General features: G+C 44.2%; 1 protein-coding gene across 1 annotated transcript; it reads right to left on the reverse strand.

The window, feature by feature from the left end:
• Nucleotides 1-250: 250 nt before the first annotated feature.
• On the reverse strand, nucleotides 251-17,340 carry LOC135525666 (sec1 family domain-containing protein 1-like). The gene is made up of 24 exons (XM_064953426.1): nucleotides 17,031-17,340; nucleotides 16,144-16,303; nucleotides 15,699-15,789; nucleotides 15,355-15,477; nucleotides 15,046-15,133; nucleotides 14,800-14,889; nucleotides 14,329-14,384; nucleotides 13,569-13,654; nucleotides 13,067-13,166; nucleotides 10,839-10,978; nucleotides 8,582-8,672; nucleotides 8,381-8,460; nucleotides 8,189-8,270; nucleotides 7,852-7,948; nucleotides 6,470-6,540; nucleotides 5,156-5,235; nucleotides 4,978-5,040; nucleotides 4,694-4,769; nucleotides 1,838-1,891; nucleotides 1,302-1,354; nucleotides 1,166-1,199; nucleotides 885-950; nucleotides 713-781; nucleotides 251-479 (listed from the first exon to the last, which is right to left on the reverse strand). The coding sequence occupies exons 1-24, from the start codon at nucleotides 17,059-17,061 to the stop codon at nucleotides 456-458; spliced, it is 1,905 nt and encodes a 634-aa protein (XP_064809498.1). The 5' UTR covers nucleotides 17,062-17,340; the 3' UTR covers nucleotides 251-455.
• Nucleotides 17,341-19,783: the final 2,443 nt, after the last annotated feature.

The raw sequence follows: 19,783 nt of genomic DNA on the forward strand, positions 1-19,783 counted from the left end.
TGAGGCTGAGAGAACAGGCATGGCTGTGTCTTTCATACATTATTAGCCTAATCCCTTGATCCTGCTTGGTTGATGAGTTCAGCTCCAAAATGGCCCAAGGGGAACAGAAACAGACTAACGGGGCTATATGTAAACTTTTAAAATAATAATCCTGAAGTCTCCGCTAAAACACCCTGTTCTGATCTAGAATAAGATGAAACAAAGGACAAGTTGGAAAACCCTGGTACAAACACTAGACATCACAGCAGTGCTGAGTAAGACTGTTAATCTTTATTTGTTGAGAGTGTAAAGATAATTAGGTAAACAAACAATGTAAGTACAGTACACATGATAAAATACATGGAATATCAGAGAGAGAAACTAGAGGTATGATTCTACAGTATGATTCGGGAGGTCTTGAGTATTTAGGAGAAATGGAATTGAAGAAAATAAAATGTTCATATATTTTCTTGTTTTTACTTTTGGCCGAGTGAGGACAGCTGTGGAGATAAGCATGGAGAAATAGTCAGAACAAGACATCTGAGATCAATTAAGCAGAGTAGGTTATTTAACACAAACCCACAATGTGTGTCATCATTTCATATTATGTTTTGGGCTTGTTAATGATTACTGTTGATAAATATCATGATATTATCAAATGATAATGATCAATTATACATAATTAGCAATATTATTATTATTGAATTTTTTAAAAGGCTGTTGGTCCTCCTACCTGCTTGATGAACTGTCCTGCATTGAAGAGCTCACTGCATCCGTACAGCACCCTCTTCCCTGGCTTTGCCTAAAAAAGGGTACCACAAAATACACATGGTTCAATAAAAACTCAACTGGATATATGAAGAGGTTCTTGAAAAACAAACGGATTTAGAGTAATAAGAAGCTACCTTTGTGTAGTCCACCAGGTTTTGATATTCTACGTAGTTCCCTCCTCCCACCATGAAGACGATAGCCTAAAATAGGAGAGAAAGTCTCATTTTGAGACCGTAATGCTACATAAGGCTGCTAGATTCAGGTCAGGACACACAGATGAGATTAGTGCTCTACCCTTCACACAGTCAGGCCAGGCTAAGGGCCAGGACCGTCCAGGTTACTCAGGGCCACAGCAGTTACTGGACATGGAGGTTCTATTGGTGTGTCTCTTTCTGCTGACCATGGCAGGACTCACCTCTTGAAACGGGTTCTTGTTCCTTGGGATGGAGCTGGTTGGAAGGCAGGAGTGTTAGAAACATCTTGCAGGCACAGAACATGTATAGGCCTTAGCTAAGTAACTGCTATCTTTGGACTTCTTTATGGAGTCTTACCTCTCACTGCCACGCAGCATCTTGGGATCAAAGTATCTGTAGTCATCTGTCTCCTGCAGATCATATATCATCAGTACACCAGACTCAATTCTAGAAACACTCAATTCCTTCCATTGCTTAGAGGTCACCCAATTCCTCTTAGTAACCACAGCTCCTGTACAAGCAGGATGTATTCTGTGAGACACATTTAACTCATTCAGATCAAACAATACCCCTCTCTCCCTCCCTCCCCCATTTTGCAAAGTAGCTTAAGTATCTAAAAAAGTAATCCTTCACAAATAGTGATGAATAGTTTCTCCACATATCCAGTCAGAAGTGATCTGAACAGAATAGAGGCATGATTGCAGAGGTCTCAGACTCCATACATGAGCCTCCAATCAGGTTGTCCATCTTTTTGCTACTGTATTATGAGCATGCTTCCCTCCTGAATGTGACGGTGAAACACAAATACATAGAGGAATGTCCACGAGAAAGAGGGAACAGAGGAGGAGGGAAGAGAGAAGGAGAGGAGGGAATAAAAAGAGGAGGAGACTCACCGGGTTGGACTTCATCTCCATCAGGTTGTCCAGAATACGTGTGACGGGCAGGTTCTGAAAGAGAAACTCGTTCAAACTCTGTTCTGCTCACCGGATGATATCATTCATTACAGACTGACTAACATAGCAGCTACAGTGCCTTGCGAAAGTATTCGGCCCCCTTGAACTTTGCGACCTTTGGCCACATTTCAGGCTTCAAACATAAAGATATAAAACTGTATTTTTTGTGAAGAATCAACAACAAGTGGGACACAATCATGAAGTGGAACGACATTTATTGGATATTTCAAACTTTTTTAACAAATCAAAAACTGAAAAATTGGGCGTGCAAAATGATCTGCCCCTTTACTTTCAGTGCAGCAAACTCTCTCCAGAAGTTCAGTGAGGATCTCTGAATGATCCAATGTTGACCTAAATGACTAATGATGATAAATACAATCCACCTGTGTGTAATCAAGTCTCCGTATAAATGCAACTGCACTGTGATAGTCTCAGAGGTCCGTTAAAAGCGCAGAGAGCATCATGAAGAACAAGGAACACACCAGGCAGGTCCGAGATACTGTTGTGAAGAAGTTTAAAGCCGGATTTGGATACAAAAAGATTTCCCAAGCTTTAAACATCCCAAGGAGCACTGTGCAAGCGATAATATTGAAATGGAAGGAGTATCAGACCACTGCAAATCTACCAAGACCTGGCCGTCCCTCTAAACTTTCAGCTCATACAAGGAGAAGACTGATCAGAGATGCAGCCAAGAGGCCCATGATCACTCTGGATGAGCTGCAGAGATCTCCAGCTGAGGTGGGAGACTCTGTCCATAGGACAACAATCAGTCGTATATTGCACAAATCTGGCCTTTATGGAAGAGTGGCAAGAAGAAAGCCATTTCTTAAAGATATCCATAAAAAGTGTTGTTTAAAGTTTGCCACAAGCCACCTGGGAGACACACCAAACATGTGGAAGAAGGTGCTCTGGTCAGATGAAACCAAAATTGAACTTTTTGGCAACAATGCAAAACGTTATGTTTGGCGTAAAAGCAACACAGCTCATCACCCTGACCACACCATCCCCACTGTCAAACATGGTGGTGGCAGCATCATGGTTTGGGCCTGCTTTTCTTCAGCAGGGACAGGGAAGATGGTTAAAATTGATGGGAAGATGGATGGAGCCAAATACAGGACCATTCTGGAAGAAAACCTGATGGAGTCTGCAAAAGACCTGAGACTGGGACGGAGATGTGTCTTCCAACAAGACAATGATCCAAAACATAAAGCAAAATCTACAATGGAATGGTTCAAAAATAAACATATCCAGGTGTTAGACTGGCCAAGTCAAAGTCCAGACCTGAATCCAATCGAGAATCTGTGGAAAGAACTGAAAACTGCTGTTCACAAATGCTCTCCATCCAACCTCACTGAGCTCGAGCTGTTTTGCAGGGGGAATGGGAAAAAATGTCAGTCTCTCGATGTGCAAAACTGATAGAGACATACCCCAAGCGACTTACAGCTGTAATCGCAGCAAAAGGTGGCGCAACAAAGTATTAACTTAAGGGGGCTGAATAATTTTGCACGCCCAATTTTTCAGTTTTTGATTTGTTAAAAAAGTTTAAAATAGCCAATAAATGTCGTTCCACTTCATGATTGTGTCCCACTTGTTGTTGATTCTTCACAAAAAAATACAGTTTTATATCTTTAGGTTTGAAGCCTGAAATGTGGCAAAAGGTTGCAAAGTTCAAGGGGGCCGAATACTTTTGCAAGGCACTGTAAGTGAGATAATTATCATACACGTCTCCAGGAAAAACCTTCCCATCAAAACCAATTGACATCTGGACACTTTAAAAGAACACATACAGACAGTATCCTCGGCCAGCCTCTCCCAGCCGGGCCAGCCAGTCTCCCAGCCGGGCCAGCCAGCCTCTCAGCAAGCCAGCCAGCCTCTCAGCAAGCCAGCCAGCCTCTCAGCAAGCCAGCCAGCCAGCCTCTCAGCAAGCCAGCCAGCCAGCCTCTCAGCAAGCCAGCCAGCCAGCCTCTCAGCAAGCCAGCCAGCCAGCCTCTCAGCAAGCCAGCCAGCCAGCCTCTCAGCAAGCCAGCCAGCCAGCCTCTCAGCAAGCCAGCCAGCCAGCCTCTCAGCAAGCCAGCCAGCCAGCCTCTCAGCCAGCCAGCCAGCCTCTCAGCAAGCCAGCCTCTCAGCAAGCCAGCCTCTCAGCAAGCCAGCCTCTCAGCAAGCCAGCCTCTCAGCAAGCCAGCCTCTCAGCAAGCCAGCCTCTCAGCAAGCCAGCCTCTCAGCAAACCTCAGCAGGAGTAAGATTAGGAGACATTCGGTATCTTCCTACTCATCCTGTGTATTTCTCCCTCTGTGTTTGTGTGTGTGTGTATTTCTCCCTCTGTGTTTGTGTGTGTGTGCATTTCTCCCTCTGTGTTTGTGTGTGTGTGTATTTCTCCCTCTGTGTTTGTGTGTGTGTGTATTTCTCCCTCTGTGTTTGTGTGTGTGTGTATTTCTCCCTCTGTGTTTGTGTGTGTGTGTATTTCTCCCTCTGTGTTTGTGTGTGTGTATTTCTCCCTCTGTGTTTGTGTGTGTGTATTTCTCCCTCTGTGTTTGTGTGTGTGTATTTCTCCCTCTGTGTTTGTGTGTGTGTATTTCTCCCTCTGTGTTTGTGTGTGTGTATTTCTCCCTCTGTGTTTGTGTGTGTGTATTTCTCCCTCTGTGTTTGTGTGTGTGTATTTCTCCCTCTGTGTTTGTGTGTGTGTATTTCTCCCTCTGTGTTTGTGTGTGTGTATTTCTCCCTCTGTGTTTGTGTGTGTGTATTTCTCCCTCTGTGTTTGTGTGTGTGTATTTCTCCCTCTGTGTAGAGCTACTTACACGCTGTTTGAGCACCAGGTGCTTCACCCCCTCCATGACAAACTGGGAGCCAGAGTTCATCACCCTAGAGAAGAGGCTGTGAGACAGAGACAGGAAGACCGTGTCAACACGGGGGTTAGGAGAGTGTCAACACGGGGGTTAGGAGAGTGTCAACACGGGGGTTAGGAATATGGAACTAGCATGGATTATGTTATTGTAAAATAAAAATGTGTTCTCAATAACTTATCTGGTTAAATAATGATTAAAACTGTGGTCTATGGAAAGGGACACACTCTCTCTCTTACCCCATAGGTTTTACACCGCTGTTCCCATAGTTAGATGGTGTGGCAGCAATCTTAGTGAAAGCCCTGAAAAAAAAGAGACAATATATAAGTAGCTTGTTGTCTAAAACAAAATGTGGATAACTGTTATGTTTAACTGTTTTGTTCTGTATGTATGAAACAATTTTATGGACCAACTTACTTCCACTGCTTGATGTAGTTGACAGGGGACAGGTCACAGCCTGTGTCTAGCAGAGCCTTCTTGTATTGGTCCAGATCAGTCTACATCACAGAACATAAAGAATGCCTGTTTTCGACAAGGTAAAACATACAAGTGATCGAGCAGGCATTCAAGGTCTAGTACCCCAAAGGGATCGACACCCATTGTTCATAAACAGAGTGTGAGGCCAAGTGTGATGGCATCATCTTTATAGTATGGAATGAAGGCAGAGACTGTTTAATGTACCATGTTACACCACATCTGCCAGGGAAAACAAATAACCTTAAGAGCAGGAGTGGACGGATGAACCGGAGAGGGTAATCCCATGGTGATAATCTACCCAGGGAGGGTTCAGGTTCATGGGGACAGAGACGAAAGGAGAAATACCACAGACATTAGTGGTAGAAAACAATTTCCTGCTTGACTTCAGCGGTCAGGCCAGGGAACAGCATGGTGTCTCAGAGGAGAAGGCCTGTTAGGGAGACCATTGATCAACATGATGCTCCAGGACAGCCTGATCCTAACACTGATACCAGCCTGCAGCCACAGCCAGAAACCTGGGCCCATATTAACAAAGCGCCTCAGAGTAGAAGTGCTGTTCTGGGATCAGTTGTGTCTTTTAGATGATAATGAATAAGGTTATACGGACAGGGGTGAACAACAGATCCTAGATCAGCCCTAATCTCACTGAAGAGAACAGGAGGGACGTAGAACCCCCAGTCATTGTGGAGAGCCGGAAGGTCTCCTATACAGAGGGCCTTGAGATGCCCAGAACAGAACAGGCTAGCATTATTGGATATCTGGAGTAATGATGTTTGGTCGCGGCTTCAAAGGGTTTCAATGTTCCTAGAATCTGCCTCTACATGCGTCATATCGAACAATAAAGATTTTGAATGTTGTCAGAAGAAAAGAATATGAAAAATGAAAATGTTGGGAATTGGTGTTTTGCTTAATGGTGTTCTACATAATTAAATCCAAGGCAAGCCCAAGGTTTTTCAAAGTGTGTATTGTGTTTTTGTTTAGATTTCTACAGTGAAACCACAAAGTGTCTCTATTCAGGTTGCTAGTGTGTTGTTTTGGTCCATTGGACATGATACTGATCTGACTGCAGTGGATCAGCATAGAGTTCCCGAACAGAGGGGCCTGCATCCTGTGGGTCCTCCCCTGACCTGTGATAGAGTCTAGTTTGACATGCATTTGATGGGGACAGAACGTGTGATGGGAGTATGTTTTTGATAGGGACAGAGTTTAGGCTTAGACCGTTAGGGTAAGGGATCGGAGGGGCCCAGGCCTCACCTCTGAAGTGGGCTGCAGGGCTGTGATGTAGAAAATCAGGAAGAGTCTCATCTTGTCCTCCGGTGTTCCCGCTGTTACAAAGAGAAAAACGGTTGTTTGCCAAACCTTCAAAAAAGGCATCTCAGGTACTTCCAACCCTTGACAAAGTAGCACACATATGCATGATGCATGTCATTTCTGGCCAAGATAAGCACAGAGGCACATCTACCGTCAGGGTAAGATAAGCACAGAGGCACATCTACCATCAGGGTAAGATAAGCACAGTGGCACATCTACCGTCAGGGTAAGACAAGCACAGTGGCACATCGACCGTGAGTGTAAGACAAGCACAGTGGCACATCTACCGTCAGGGTAAGATAAGCACAGTGGCACATCTACCGTCAGGGTAAGACAAGCACAGTGGCACATCTACCGTCAGGGTAAGACAAGCACAGTGGCACATCGACCGTCAGGGTAAGATAAGCACAGTGGCACATCTACCGTCAGGGTAAGACAAGCACAGTGGCACATCGACCGTCAGGGTAAGATAAGCACAGTGGCACATCTACCGTCAGTGTAAGATAAGCACAGTGGCACATCAACCGTCAGTGTACGATAAGCACAGTGGCACATCAACCGTCAGTGTAAGATAAGCACAGTGGCACATCTACCGTCAGGGTAAGATAAGCACAGTGGCACATCTACCGTCAGGGTAAGACAAGCACAGTGGCACATCTACCGTCAGTGTAAGATAAGCACAGTGGCACATCTACCGTCAGTGTAAGATAAGCACAGTGGCACATCTACCGTCAGTGTAAGATAAGCACAGTGGCACATCTACCGTCAGGGTAAGATAAGCACAGTGGCACATCTACCGTCAGGGTAAGACAAGCACAGTGGCACATCTACCGTCAGGGTAAGATAAGCACAGTGGCACATCGACCGTCAGGGTAAGATAAGCACAGTGGCACATCTAACGTCAGGGTAAGATAAGCACAGTGGCACATCTACCGTCAGGGTAAGATAAGCACAGTGGCACATCTACCGTCAGTGTAAGATAAGCACAGTGGCACATCTACCATCAGGGTAAGATAAGCACAGTGGCACATCTACCGTCAGTGTAAGATAAGCACAGTGGCACATCGACCGTCAGTGTAAGATAAGCACAGTGGCACATCGACCGTCAGTGTAAGATAAGCACAGTGGCACATCGACCGTCAGTGTAAGATAAGCACAGTGGCACATCTACCGTCAGGGTAAGATAAGCACAACTACCGTCAGTGTAAGATAAGCACATCTACCGTCAGTGTAAGATAAGCACAGAGGCACATCTACCGTCAGTGTAAGATAAGCACAGTGGCACATCGACCGTCAGTGTAAGATAAGCACAGTGGCACATCTACCGTCAGGGTCACTGATTATGTCCAGTAAAGACTCCTCCAGGGTGGATTTGCTCATCAGCTTCTCCTCGTACTCAAAGTACACATCTAGTTTACGGCTCTGTGAATACATCCCATAAGGTGTAGATTAGTTGAAGAGGATTTTTAGGCAGCCCTTTGACAGATGTAGTAACTTTATATGAGATGGTAGAACTGCGATTGCACAGCACAACAGTCTTCCATATGTGTACAATATCTGAGAATAGTGTTAATGGGACGCTGTTCACTGTGGACATAAAGAGAACCCTCTCTCTCTAGACACAGAGAACACTGTCTGGCCAAGACAGTGCTAAACACTGACCTTAATGTGATCCAGAACGGCAGTGGCTACATTAGTGTGGAGGTCAATCAGCCTCTTCTTCTCCAGAAGTTCTGGCAGAGAGCTGTTAGAGGAAACACAGTTTGGTACGGACTGAGAGAACTGTCAATAATGGTGCCGTTATGAATAAATAATGATAATGATAAATCCTGTATATTCTACATTGATGCTTACCTGACAGCTGAGGTAAGTTTTGCGGTGTTGTCTGACATACTAATACTACTAATGGGTCCCTCATCCTCACCCTCCAATCCCTGGAGAAGAAAATTAAAGTTATTTTAGTGGGGAATATGCAAGTGTGAGTGTCGTCTTAATGTTTTCAGTGAGACTACTTCGTTGAACAGCTCTATAAAACCACCTGTGTGCCACGCTTACCATGATGCTCTTGAGGCGTTTCACCTCGTCCTCTTGGGCTCGGTATGTGTCTAACTCCTCCTGTACAGACTCAGCCACCTCTGGGAACGGGCTGGAAGAGTCAAAACGACCTCTCAGGCAAGAATAACTTCACTATGGCAATGCTCCAAATAGATTGTTTCTACCGAGTTATAAAGCATCCCCTGCAGACTACCTTCTAAATCAGTAATTGATCACGAGTTCCTAGGAAAGCTTCAAACTGAAACTAGTGCCTGCAAGCTGGTTCAGGTTATCAATCAACCTACCAGGGTAGTTAACCAGCACAAGATTGAAATAATCAACATGTATTGATCACATCTTTACTAAATCTGCAGAAATTTGTTTGAAAGCAGTATCTAAATGCATCGGATGTAGTGATCACAATATTGTAGCCATATCTAGAAAGCTGGGCCTAATATAGTGTATAAGAGGTCATACAAAATAAGTCTGGCTGTACAAGTAATTGGCAAACGTACTGTAAATTGAGAAATCATGTGACTAAACTGAATAAAACAAACTACGACTATGAAACAAAGAATGATACTAAAAAGCATTGGAGCATCTTAAATTACATTTTGGGCAAAAAGGCAAACTCCGCTCCATCATTCATTGAATCAGATGGCTCATTCATCACTAAACCCACTGATATTGCTAACTACTTTAATGATTTTTTCATTAGCAAGATTAACAAACTTAGGCATGACATGCCAGCAACAAACGCTGACACGACACATCCAAGTATATCTGACGAAATTATGAAAGACAAGCATTGTAATTTTGATTTTTTTTTATCAACAATGACAAACCACCTGGGTCTGACAACTTGGACGAAAAATGACTGAGGATAATAGCAGATGATATTGCCACTCCTATTTGCCATACCTTCAATTTAAACCTACTAGAAAGTGTGAGCCCTCAGGCCTGGAAGGAAGCAAAAGTTATTCCCTTACCTAAGCATAGTAAAGCCCCCTTTACTGGCTCAAATAGCCAACCAATCAGCCTTTTACCAACCCTTAGTAAACTTTTGGAAAAAATTGTGTTTGACCAGATATAATATAAATTGACAAACTTTCAGCATGCTTTTGTAGAAAGACATTTAATTACACAAATGACTGATGATTGGCTGAGAGAAATTGATGATAAAAAGGTTGTGGGGGCTGTTTTGTTAGACTTCAGTGCAGCTTTTGACATTATCAATCATAGTCTGTTGCTGGAAAAACTTGTATGGCTTTACACCCCCTGCTATATTGTGGATAAAGAGTTACCTGTCTAACAGAAAACAGAGGGTGTTTTCTAATAGAAGTCTCAAACATAATCCAGGTAGAATCAGGAATTCCCCAGGGCAGCTGTTTAGGCACCTTACTTTTTTCCATCTGTGCTTGAGTAAAGCCAGTGTATCTATGTGGATGACTCAACACTATTCACATCAGCAACTGTAATGACTGCAACACTTAACAAAGAGCTGCAGTCAGTTCCAGAATGGGTGGCAAGGAATAAATTAGTCTTAAATATTTCAAAAAGCATTGTATTTGGGACAAACAAAATCTTATAATGAATGTGGAAATTGAGCAATTTGAGGACACTAAACTGCTTGGAGTAACCCTGGATTGTAAACTGTCATGGTTAAAACATATTGATAACAGTAGCTACTCTGCATTCTTAACAGCACTTTCAGCACTGGCCCTTGGACGTGCAGACAGCTAATATTAATATGTCAATCTCTCCTGGCTCAAAGTGGAGGAGATCCCTACTTGTATTTGTGAGAGGTATTAACATGTTGAATGCACCGAGCTGTCGGTTTGAACTACTGGCACACAGCTCGGACACCCATGCATACCCCACAAGACCAGAGGTCTCTTCACAGTCCCCAAGTCCAGGACAGACTATGGGTAGGTGCACAGTACTACATAGAGTTCCGTTTAGTTATGGCTCTATTCCACATCAAGAAACTCATGCAAGCAGTAAAAATCTAGAGAAAAAAAAATGAACTGATAACACACCTTATGGAACAGCGGGGACTGTGAAGCAACACAATCATAGGAACAGACATGCATACAAACACACAATAACATACACACACGAACACGTGGATTTTGTGTTGTAGATATGTGGTAATAGAGAAGGGGCCGGAGGGCACACACTTAATGTTGTGAAATCTGTTGTGAATGCATTGCAATGTTTTCAAAAATGTGTAACTGCTTTAATTTTGCTGGAAAAATGTTGCATAGCAAATACAAACCTGCCCTTGTGTTTCTGCCAGAACATGTCGGCTGATGTGAGGTCATAAATCTTCTTGTTCTTCTTCTTGGGTCTGGCTCCGGCAGGACAGGATTCTGACCCCACAGACTCATCCATACTAACCCTGTTCAGGTGGAAGTCCTGGGACACACACAAATGAACAGACACCGGTACAGACACTAGTTACTCTGTTTGTTGGCTGGCAGAGATCCTATTGGATGTGAAGTCTAGTCATATTTCTACTCAAAACATTAGAAAACATACTGATCCATAGATACATGGGCCCCAGGTGGTGAGGGTAGGTAACAACATCTCCTCCCCACTGATCCTCAACACTGGGGCCCCACAAGGGTGCGTTCTGAGCCCTCTCCTGTACTCCCTGTTCACCCACGACTGCGTGGCCACGCACGCCTCCAACTCAATCATCAAGTTTGCGGACGACACAACAGTGGTAGGCTTGATTACCAACAACGACGAGACGGCCTACAGGGAGGAGGTGAGGGCCCTCAGAGTGTGGTGTCAGGAAAATAACCTCACACTCAACGTCAACAAAACTAAGGAGATGATTGTGGACTTCAGGAAACAGCAGAGGGAACACCCCCATATCCACATCGATGGAACAGTAGTGGAGAGAGTAGCAAGTTTTAAGTTCCTCGGCATACACATCACAGACAAACTGAATTGGTCCACTCACACAGACAGCATCGTGAAGGCGGCGCAGCAGCGCCTCTTCAACCTCAGGAGGCTGAAGAAATTCGGCTTGTCACCAAAAGCACTCACAAACTTCTACAGATGCACAATCGAGAGCATCCTGGCGGGCTGTATCACCGCCTGGTACGGCAACTGCTCCGCCCTCAACCGCAAGGCTCTCCAGAGGGTAGTGAGGTCTGCACAACGCATCACCGGGGGCAAACTACCTGCCCTCCAGGACACCTACACCACCCGATGTTACAGGAAGGCCATAAAGATCATCAAGGACATCAACCACCCGAGCCACTGCCTGTTCACCCCGCTATCGTCCAGAAGGCGAGGTCAGTACAGGTGCATCAAAGCTGGGACCGAGAGACTGAAAAACAGCTTCTATCTCAAGGCCATCAGAATGTTAAACAGCCACCACACTAACATTGAGTGGCTGCTGCCAACACACTGACACTGACTCAACTCCAGCCACTTTAATAATGGGAATTGATGGGAAATGATGTAAATATATCACTAGCCACTTTAAACAATGCTACCTTATATAATGTTACTTAACCTACATTATTCATCTCATATGCATACGTATATACTGTAATCTATATCATCGACTGCATCCTTATGTAATACATGTATCACTAGCCACCTTAACTATGCCACTTTGTTTACATACTCATCTCATATGTATATACTGTACTCAATACCATCTACTGTATCTTGCCTATGCTGCTCTGTACCATCACTCATTCATATATCCTTATGTACATATTCTTTATCCCCTTACACTGTGTATAAGACAGTAGTTTAGGAATTGTTAGTTAGATTACTTGTTGGTTATTACTGCATTGTCGGAACTAGAAGCACAAGCATTTCGCTACACTCGCATTAACATCTGCTAACCATGTGTATGTGACAAATAAAATTTAATTTGATTTTGATTTGATACATCTGGGAACAAACATTGATATCTACTAACATCATCATAGCCTACCTTCAAAATAACAACCGTTGTCATACATATATCGAGGCTAAAACAAAGGACCTGCAATGCTGAAAACCAATGGTTGGATAGGAGACTGGTTGGTCCACTCTACACCACAAATCATTTTAAGGCACGGATGGTGGAAAATGGTTCCTCACTAATATTTATGACCTCTGACACATGTCATTGCACTGAGCACATACCATTTACCCTCCTCTTTATCATACACACAGAGTAATTACAGTATCTCAGAAATAACATTCCAAGTTAAATCTGTTTGCTACCTTGAAAAACCACACACACCTTGGTGTACTGTATATACCCTATTCACACTACTGAGCAGACCAGTTCAGACTCAGTGTAAAATACCATACACCCAACACAATTCACCAGGAATGAGTCCAGACTGTAGAGGGGAGGTTTCTCATTAGTAAGCCCTTAGATTTGTCAAAGTGTATGATGTGTCTGTTAAGTCCATCATAACAGTGGCGGGAGAACGACAAACAGATCTGCTCCTCTCTTTCTCTCTCCCTGTATCCTGTCAGTCTTACCAGCACGTCGTGGATCAGGGCCTGGTAGGTCCATGTGTGGTGGAGGGGGGTGGCAAGATCCAGGTTGCGGTCAGCAAGTACAAATAAGGGTCTCTGGAAGCTGAGAGAGACAGACAGAGATGAAACGGAGGATGACATATGTACCCAGAGTTCCCCACTGACTAGGCTCTCTATGCTCCACCACAAAAAAAGACTTGAAATGGATCCAGCTTAGATTTTCACAGAGGAGGCATGACTGTTTTATCTTCATCCACCACTTGTGAAGGCCTAGCTAACTGTTCAGTGGGTCTGGAGAGGAGAACAGCAGGAGAGCACATTTCCACCTCAGAGTTAAACAAAGACATGGTGAAACAGTGTGTGTGAGAAGCCATTGTATGCGTTTTGTCATATGGAATGGAGTAGGCTTTCCATGGTAAAGTACACAATGGGATGAATGTCTACATCTAGTCTGCTCTCTTTATGGTTCATACCCAGTTTACTAGTCTACAGCACCCTGAACCACCTGAACTGGCTGGCCCCCATGTTGTCTCCAGTGAACAGGCTGTTTCTGGCGTCTCGCAGGTTCTCCCGAAGCTTCTTGTCAAGTTTCTGAAATAGAGAAACTGGGTTAAGATGTTTTAGTCTCTTAACTAGCGAGGCAAGAGGCCGTATTTATTTATTTATTATTATTATTTTTTAAATATTTTTTACCTTTATTTAACCAGGCAAGTCAGTTAAGAACACATTCTTATTTTCAATGACGGCCTGGGAACAGTGGGTTAACTGCCTGTTCAGGCAGAACGACAGATTTGTACCTTGTCAGCTCGGGGGTTTGAACTCACAACCTTCCGGTTAATAGTCCAACGCTCTAACCACTAGGCTACCCTGCCTCCCCTATATCTTCTGAACCAAATAAAGACTAAGCACACAGTCCTGCATTAAGATCACCACCACAACACAGCACTACATGGAACAAAGGGCAGTGTTGTGTGACTAGAGGAGAATCACTCTACCCATCCATTAAGGCCCCTGGAGGATCAGCTTCCACAGACTGCATCAACATTCCACCTGCAAATGCTGAGATTCTGGGGGTGGTTGGATTTGGGGTAGTCCTCAAATGACTAATTTCCCCTTTCACTGTGCCCACAGGGGATGGGTACTACTCTCCCAGGCCTCTCTGCACTGTCAAGACTAATATAAAGTTTTCAGACAGACTGCGCCCCTGACAGCGGGTGAGGTGAGGAATCTTCAGATGGTTAGAAATGAGGGAGGGTGATGCTTACCACCGCGACCATCTCCGCAGCATTCCCTCTTGGACAGCGGATTATGGGGACAGTACCTAAGAAAACAAAACACATCTGTTAGCTGCCAATAGAGAGCAATGAAGAGTTTAGCAGAGCTTCTCTATATGTGCTGGAGTCTAGTAGTGGCTGAACCCCATTAGGATAAAACTGAGACTCATTTAACAGACTGCAAGGTGGGTTTGTTTTGTCAAAGTGTCATCTATATGGTCACACTTTCAGACAAAACCCTTTACTTTCAAACAGCTTTCCTCGCTCAGAATAACTATTATCTTGATACTGCTTCGATTCTTGTGAGTAATAAATGGTAGTAATGCTGCCATCTAGCAGGTAGAAATGGTATAGCCACCTGAGTAAATGCATCTCACAGTATATTTTGAAATACCAAAGCAATGTTCTCTCAGGACTCTCAATAGTATTGTGACATTGATAACGTTGTGTTGAAGGACCCACCCAGAGTGACAAAAAAGCAGAAGAGACTGTCTACTATCGTATCCATGATGGCCTCCATCTCTGTGTCCATGATGTCCGGCTTGTTAATTGCTAATCAAAAGGGAATAGGAAAACAGGAAGTCAAATACAATCATGCCAGCTAATCAAGAAGACGATCTGAAGGTAATATGTGAATAAAAACAGTTATCTTTAGTTTCATTTTGACAATATCAAATCTTGCCCCGTTTTTGAATCCAATGAACTTACCATGGTAGGAGATGAACTCTTTATTTTGATTGCCGAGGATGAACATATCATCTTCAAGTGTGATGAAGTTCAAATACTGATCGAACACCTACAAAAGCAAAAAAAATACCTTCCTCTTAAAGGCTGTCAAATACCGTGATGTGATTTATAGAAAATGACTGGGCCTGAGTCCCAAGTTGCACACTATCCCCCTTTATAGTACACTGCTTTTCACCAGCGCCCTACAGGCACAAAGTAGTGCAGCAGGGAATAGGGTACCATTTGAGATGCAGACTGGCAGAGTGGTAAACTAGTGTGTTGTAGACTCACCTTGGTAACCTGTGTGATAGCGTTGGCTGAGAGAGCTGCACTGGCAATATCCTCTAGTTTACTTCTGGATATGGCTGAGATGAAGTTCAAATAGTAAGACTCATACAGCTGGCTACGAAGGTCCTGAGAAAGAGAGACAAAACAACGGAATGGAACAATATACTGACTAGTAGGATGTTACATGTCTGGGATGTTACGTTTGGACAACAAATAATTTTATCTGGGCAAAGCCACCAAATTCATAGACTCGGTGGCCAAAGACATTTATCCTTAGCATCTGGCCTATCCAGCGTTTAAACATATCTGACGATGTCATGTTGAAGTTCTGAGTGAGGGATGTTTACTTGGCATATCCGGTCAATGTTCTCCTCTGTCGGCATTACAAAATAGATGGCTGGCACATCGGGGATGGGATCTCTGTCTGAATGAAGCAACCTATAGAGAAATATAAAATACATTGAAGAGCTTTCTAGATGACTGTATCCTCCATTGAGTGACACCAAGTCAATGCTGTGTGTGTGTGGACTTATTTGCAATTGCTCAATTCAGTATCGACACATTCATTTTCTCAAAACTGTTGTTGTCCTTTGAAATATACTACACAGCTCCTTCATTACCAAAATACTCACCAGTTGATGGGTTGTTACACAAAAAGGTTCAATGCCTTTACAGCCTTATCAATTATTTGTCTGGCATATCATGATTTTAGCTTTTTCTAAATGTACCTTCTGTGAAGGAGACTAATAGATTATTAACAGTGATGTCAAATTGTGAGTTAGGCCTACTCACAAGTGCAACGTGATCCCCATGTCCCGTAGCTCTTTGACTGCCAGTAGAGGGGAGATGATGTCCTGGCCCCACCTGTCGTAGATCAGCACCTTCCATACTGGCTCAGCAGCAGTGTTTTTCAAAGGAGGAGCATTGAAATTCAGCATGCGCTTCAAGGCAGCTGGGGACATGGAAGAACACATGGGACAGTTTATTTTATTTAACTGGGCAAGTCAGTGACATCCTAGGAAGAGTGGGTTAACTGCCTTGACCAGGGGCAGAAAGACAGATTTATACCTTGTCAGCAAGGGGATTCGATCTTGCAACCTTTATGTCACTGGCCCAACGCTTTAACCACTAGATCACCTGCCGCCCCAGCCACCACTTTTTACTACAGCCACCACTTTTGTCCCACTAAACATTGCACAGGTCTGGGGTAACTGGGACTTTGCTATACCATTTATGCCACTCAATGTTGAGTGAAATTATGAAATCGTTAGATGAGTGAAATAGTTAACTAGCTACTGTTAGATACCCATTCACATTTTAATGAGGGGAAATGGAACATAGCAGTCTGTCTAGCTGTATTTCAGTGTGTCCGGCGACAACACATTCACTGCGTTGCATTCATGTTTCTTGACATGACAGCCACATCAGTGTCTAGTGAATTCAAGAGTACAGGTACGTTTAGGCTAGCCATCCGACTTCTTGCTGTTTTATAATACTATTGTAAAGTTAATTAGCCAGCTAGTAAGTTAGCTTAGCATTGCTTTTCTCGAGAAATGGTTGGTCGTCGTGGCAGATCGTTTTTTCCCCCAACATGTAGATAGCTAGGGTCAGATAAAATAGTCGATTATATTCGACAGCCTATGCTGATTAGGAATGAATAAACTAAACCATTGACAGACCTGCCTGCTTTTCACGGACGGAGGCGGCCATCTTTTCTGTTTATGCAATCACACGGGGCATAGGATGACCGGTCAGGCAAGTCTCGTTCGATGTCTGCTATATCGCTCATTACCGCGATCTCACGTGGTGCTTTCAATGTCGCGTTCAAAACAACCGAAACTCGAAAATCTCTGATTTCCGTGCGTTCAACATAAATGTGAACTCGGGAAAAACGAGCTCCGACTGGGAAAAATCGATTTGGACGGCCACCCAACTCGGAATTCCAACTCATTCCATATCGGAATTCCAACTCGGAATTCCAACTCGGAAACTCGGGCCTTGACCTAGTATTTTTCCGAGTTCCCAGCTGTTTTGAACGCGGCAGAAGACAACTGGGAACACGGTCAAATACAAGCGCAAATCATGACGTCAGTGATCTTCAATTCGGAAAGTCGGAGCTCTAGCTTGCAACAATTTCAAAGATTTTGCAGAGTTACAGTTCATATGAGGAAATCAGACAATTGAAATTAATTAGTTAGGCCCCAATTTATGAATTTCACATGACTGGTTAGGGGCGCAGCCATGGGTGGGCCTGATAGGGCATAGGCCCACCCACTTCGGGGGAGCCAGGCCCAGCCAATCAGATTAGTTTCCCCCCACAAAATGGCTTTATTACAGACAGAAATCCTCCTCAACTCACTAACAGTTTTTTAAACACATTTGTGCACAAAATGTAATTGAGAAATAAGCTTTTTGTGCATATGGAACATTTCTGGGATCTTTTATTTTAGCTCATGAAACATGGGACCATCACTTTACATGTTGCATTTATACACTGCTCAAAAAAATAAAGGGAACACGAAAATAACACATCCTAGATCTGAATGAATTAAATATTCTTATTAAATACTTTTTTCTTTACATAGTTGAATGTGCTGACAACAAAATCACACCAAAATTATCAATGTAAATCAAATTTATCAACCCATGGAGGTCTGGATTTGGAGTCACACTCAAAATTAAAGTGGAAACCCACACTACAGGCTGATCCAACTTTGATGTAATGTCCTTAAAACAAGTCAAAATGAGGCTCAGTAGTGTGTGTGGCCTCCACGTGCCTGTATGAACTCCCCACAACGCCTGGGCATGCTCCTGATGGGGTGGTGGATGGTCTCCTGAGAGATCTCCTCCCAGACCTGGACTAAAGCATCCGCCAACCCCTGGATAGTCTGTGGTGCAACGTGGCGTTGGTGGATGGAGCCAGACATGATGTCCCAGATGTGCTCAATTGGATTCAGGTCTGGGGAACGGGTGGGCCAGTCCATAGCATCCAATGCCTTCCTCTTGCAGGAACTGCTGACACACTCCAGCCACATGAGGTCTAGCATTGTCTTGCATTAGGAGGAACCCATGGCCAACCGCAACAGCATATGGTCTCACAAGGGGTCTGAGGATCTCATCTCGGTACCTAATGGCAGTCAGGCCACCTCTGGCGAGCACATGGAGGGCTGTGCAGGCCCCCCAAAGAAATGCCACCCCACACCATGACTGACCCACAGCCAAACCGGTCATGCTGGAGGATGTTGCAGGCAGCAGAACGTTCTCCACGGCGTCTCCAGACTCTGTCACGTCTGTCACATGTGCTCAGTGTGAACCTGCTTTTATCTATGAAGAGCACAGGGCGCCAGTGGCGAATTTGCCAATCTTGGTGTTCTCTGGCAAATGCCAAACGTCCTGCACGGTGTTGGGCTGTACGCACAACCCCCACCTGTGGACGTCGGGGCCCTCATACCACTCTCATGGAGTCTGTTTCTGACCGTTTGAGCAGACACATGCACATTTGTGGCCTGCTGGAGGTAATTTTGCAGGGCTCTGGCAGTGCTCCTCCTTACACAAAGGCGGAGGTAGCGGTCCTGCTGCTGGGTTGTTGCCCTCCTACGGCCCCCTCCACGTCTCCTGATGTACTGGCCTGTCTCCTGGTAGCGCCTCCATGCTCTGGACACTACGCTGACAGACACAGCAAACCTTCTTGCCACAGCTCGCATTGATGTCTCATCCTGGATGAGCTGCACTACCTGAGCCACTTGTGTGGGTTGTAGACTTCGTCTCATGCTACTAGAGTGAAAGCACCGCCAGCATTCAAATGTGACCAAAACATCAGCCAGGAAGCATTGGAACTGAGAAGTGGTCTGTGGTCACCACCTGCAGAACCACTCCTTTATTGGGGGTGTCTTTCTAATTGCCTATAATTTCCAACTGTTGTCTATTCCATTTGCACAACAGCATGTGAAATTTATCAAATCAGTGTTGCTTCCTAAGTGGACAGTTTGATTTCACAGAAGTGTGGTTGACTTGGAGTTACATTGTGTTGTTTAAGTGTTTCCTTTATTTTTTTGAGCAGTATATTTTTGTTCAGTGTATTTTTCCTAGTCGGAGCTTGTTTCTTTTCCCCCAGTTCCCAGTTGTCTTGGGAAGTCAGAGATTTCCGAACTCAAGAGTTGTTTTGAACGGCATCATGTACACGAGGGTGTACCCGGGCTTTGTTACCACACATTTTGATGGAGTAGCTCCTACTTTACTCTTAGATTGTAAATAGGCCCCTACTTTACTCTTAGATTCTACATCACTGGTCTGCTTGATTCAATTAGGATTCCCAGATCCTCACTAGGAAAGATGATGGCAAAGTAATAGGGGCTACTGAAATGCACTTACCTCATGCATTTTGAATACTGATGTTGGGGGGGGGGAATTGACCATCGCAGGAATATTTCAG

Source organism: Oncorhynchus masou, chromosome 32 (assembly GCF_036934945.1).
Source record: "Oncorhynchus masou masou isolate Uvic2021 chromosome 32, UVic_Omas_1.1, whole genome shotgun sequence".
Lineage (NCBI taxonomy): Eukaryota > Metazoa > Chordata > Actinopteri > Salmoniformes > Salmonidae > Oncorhynchus > Oncorhynchus masou.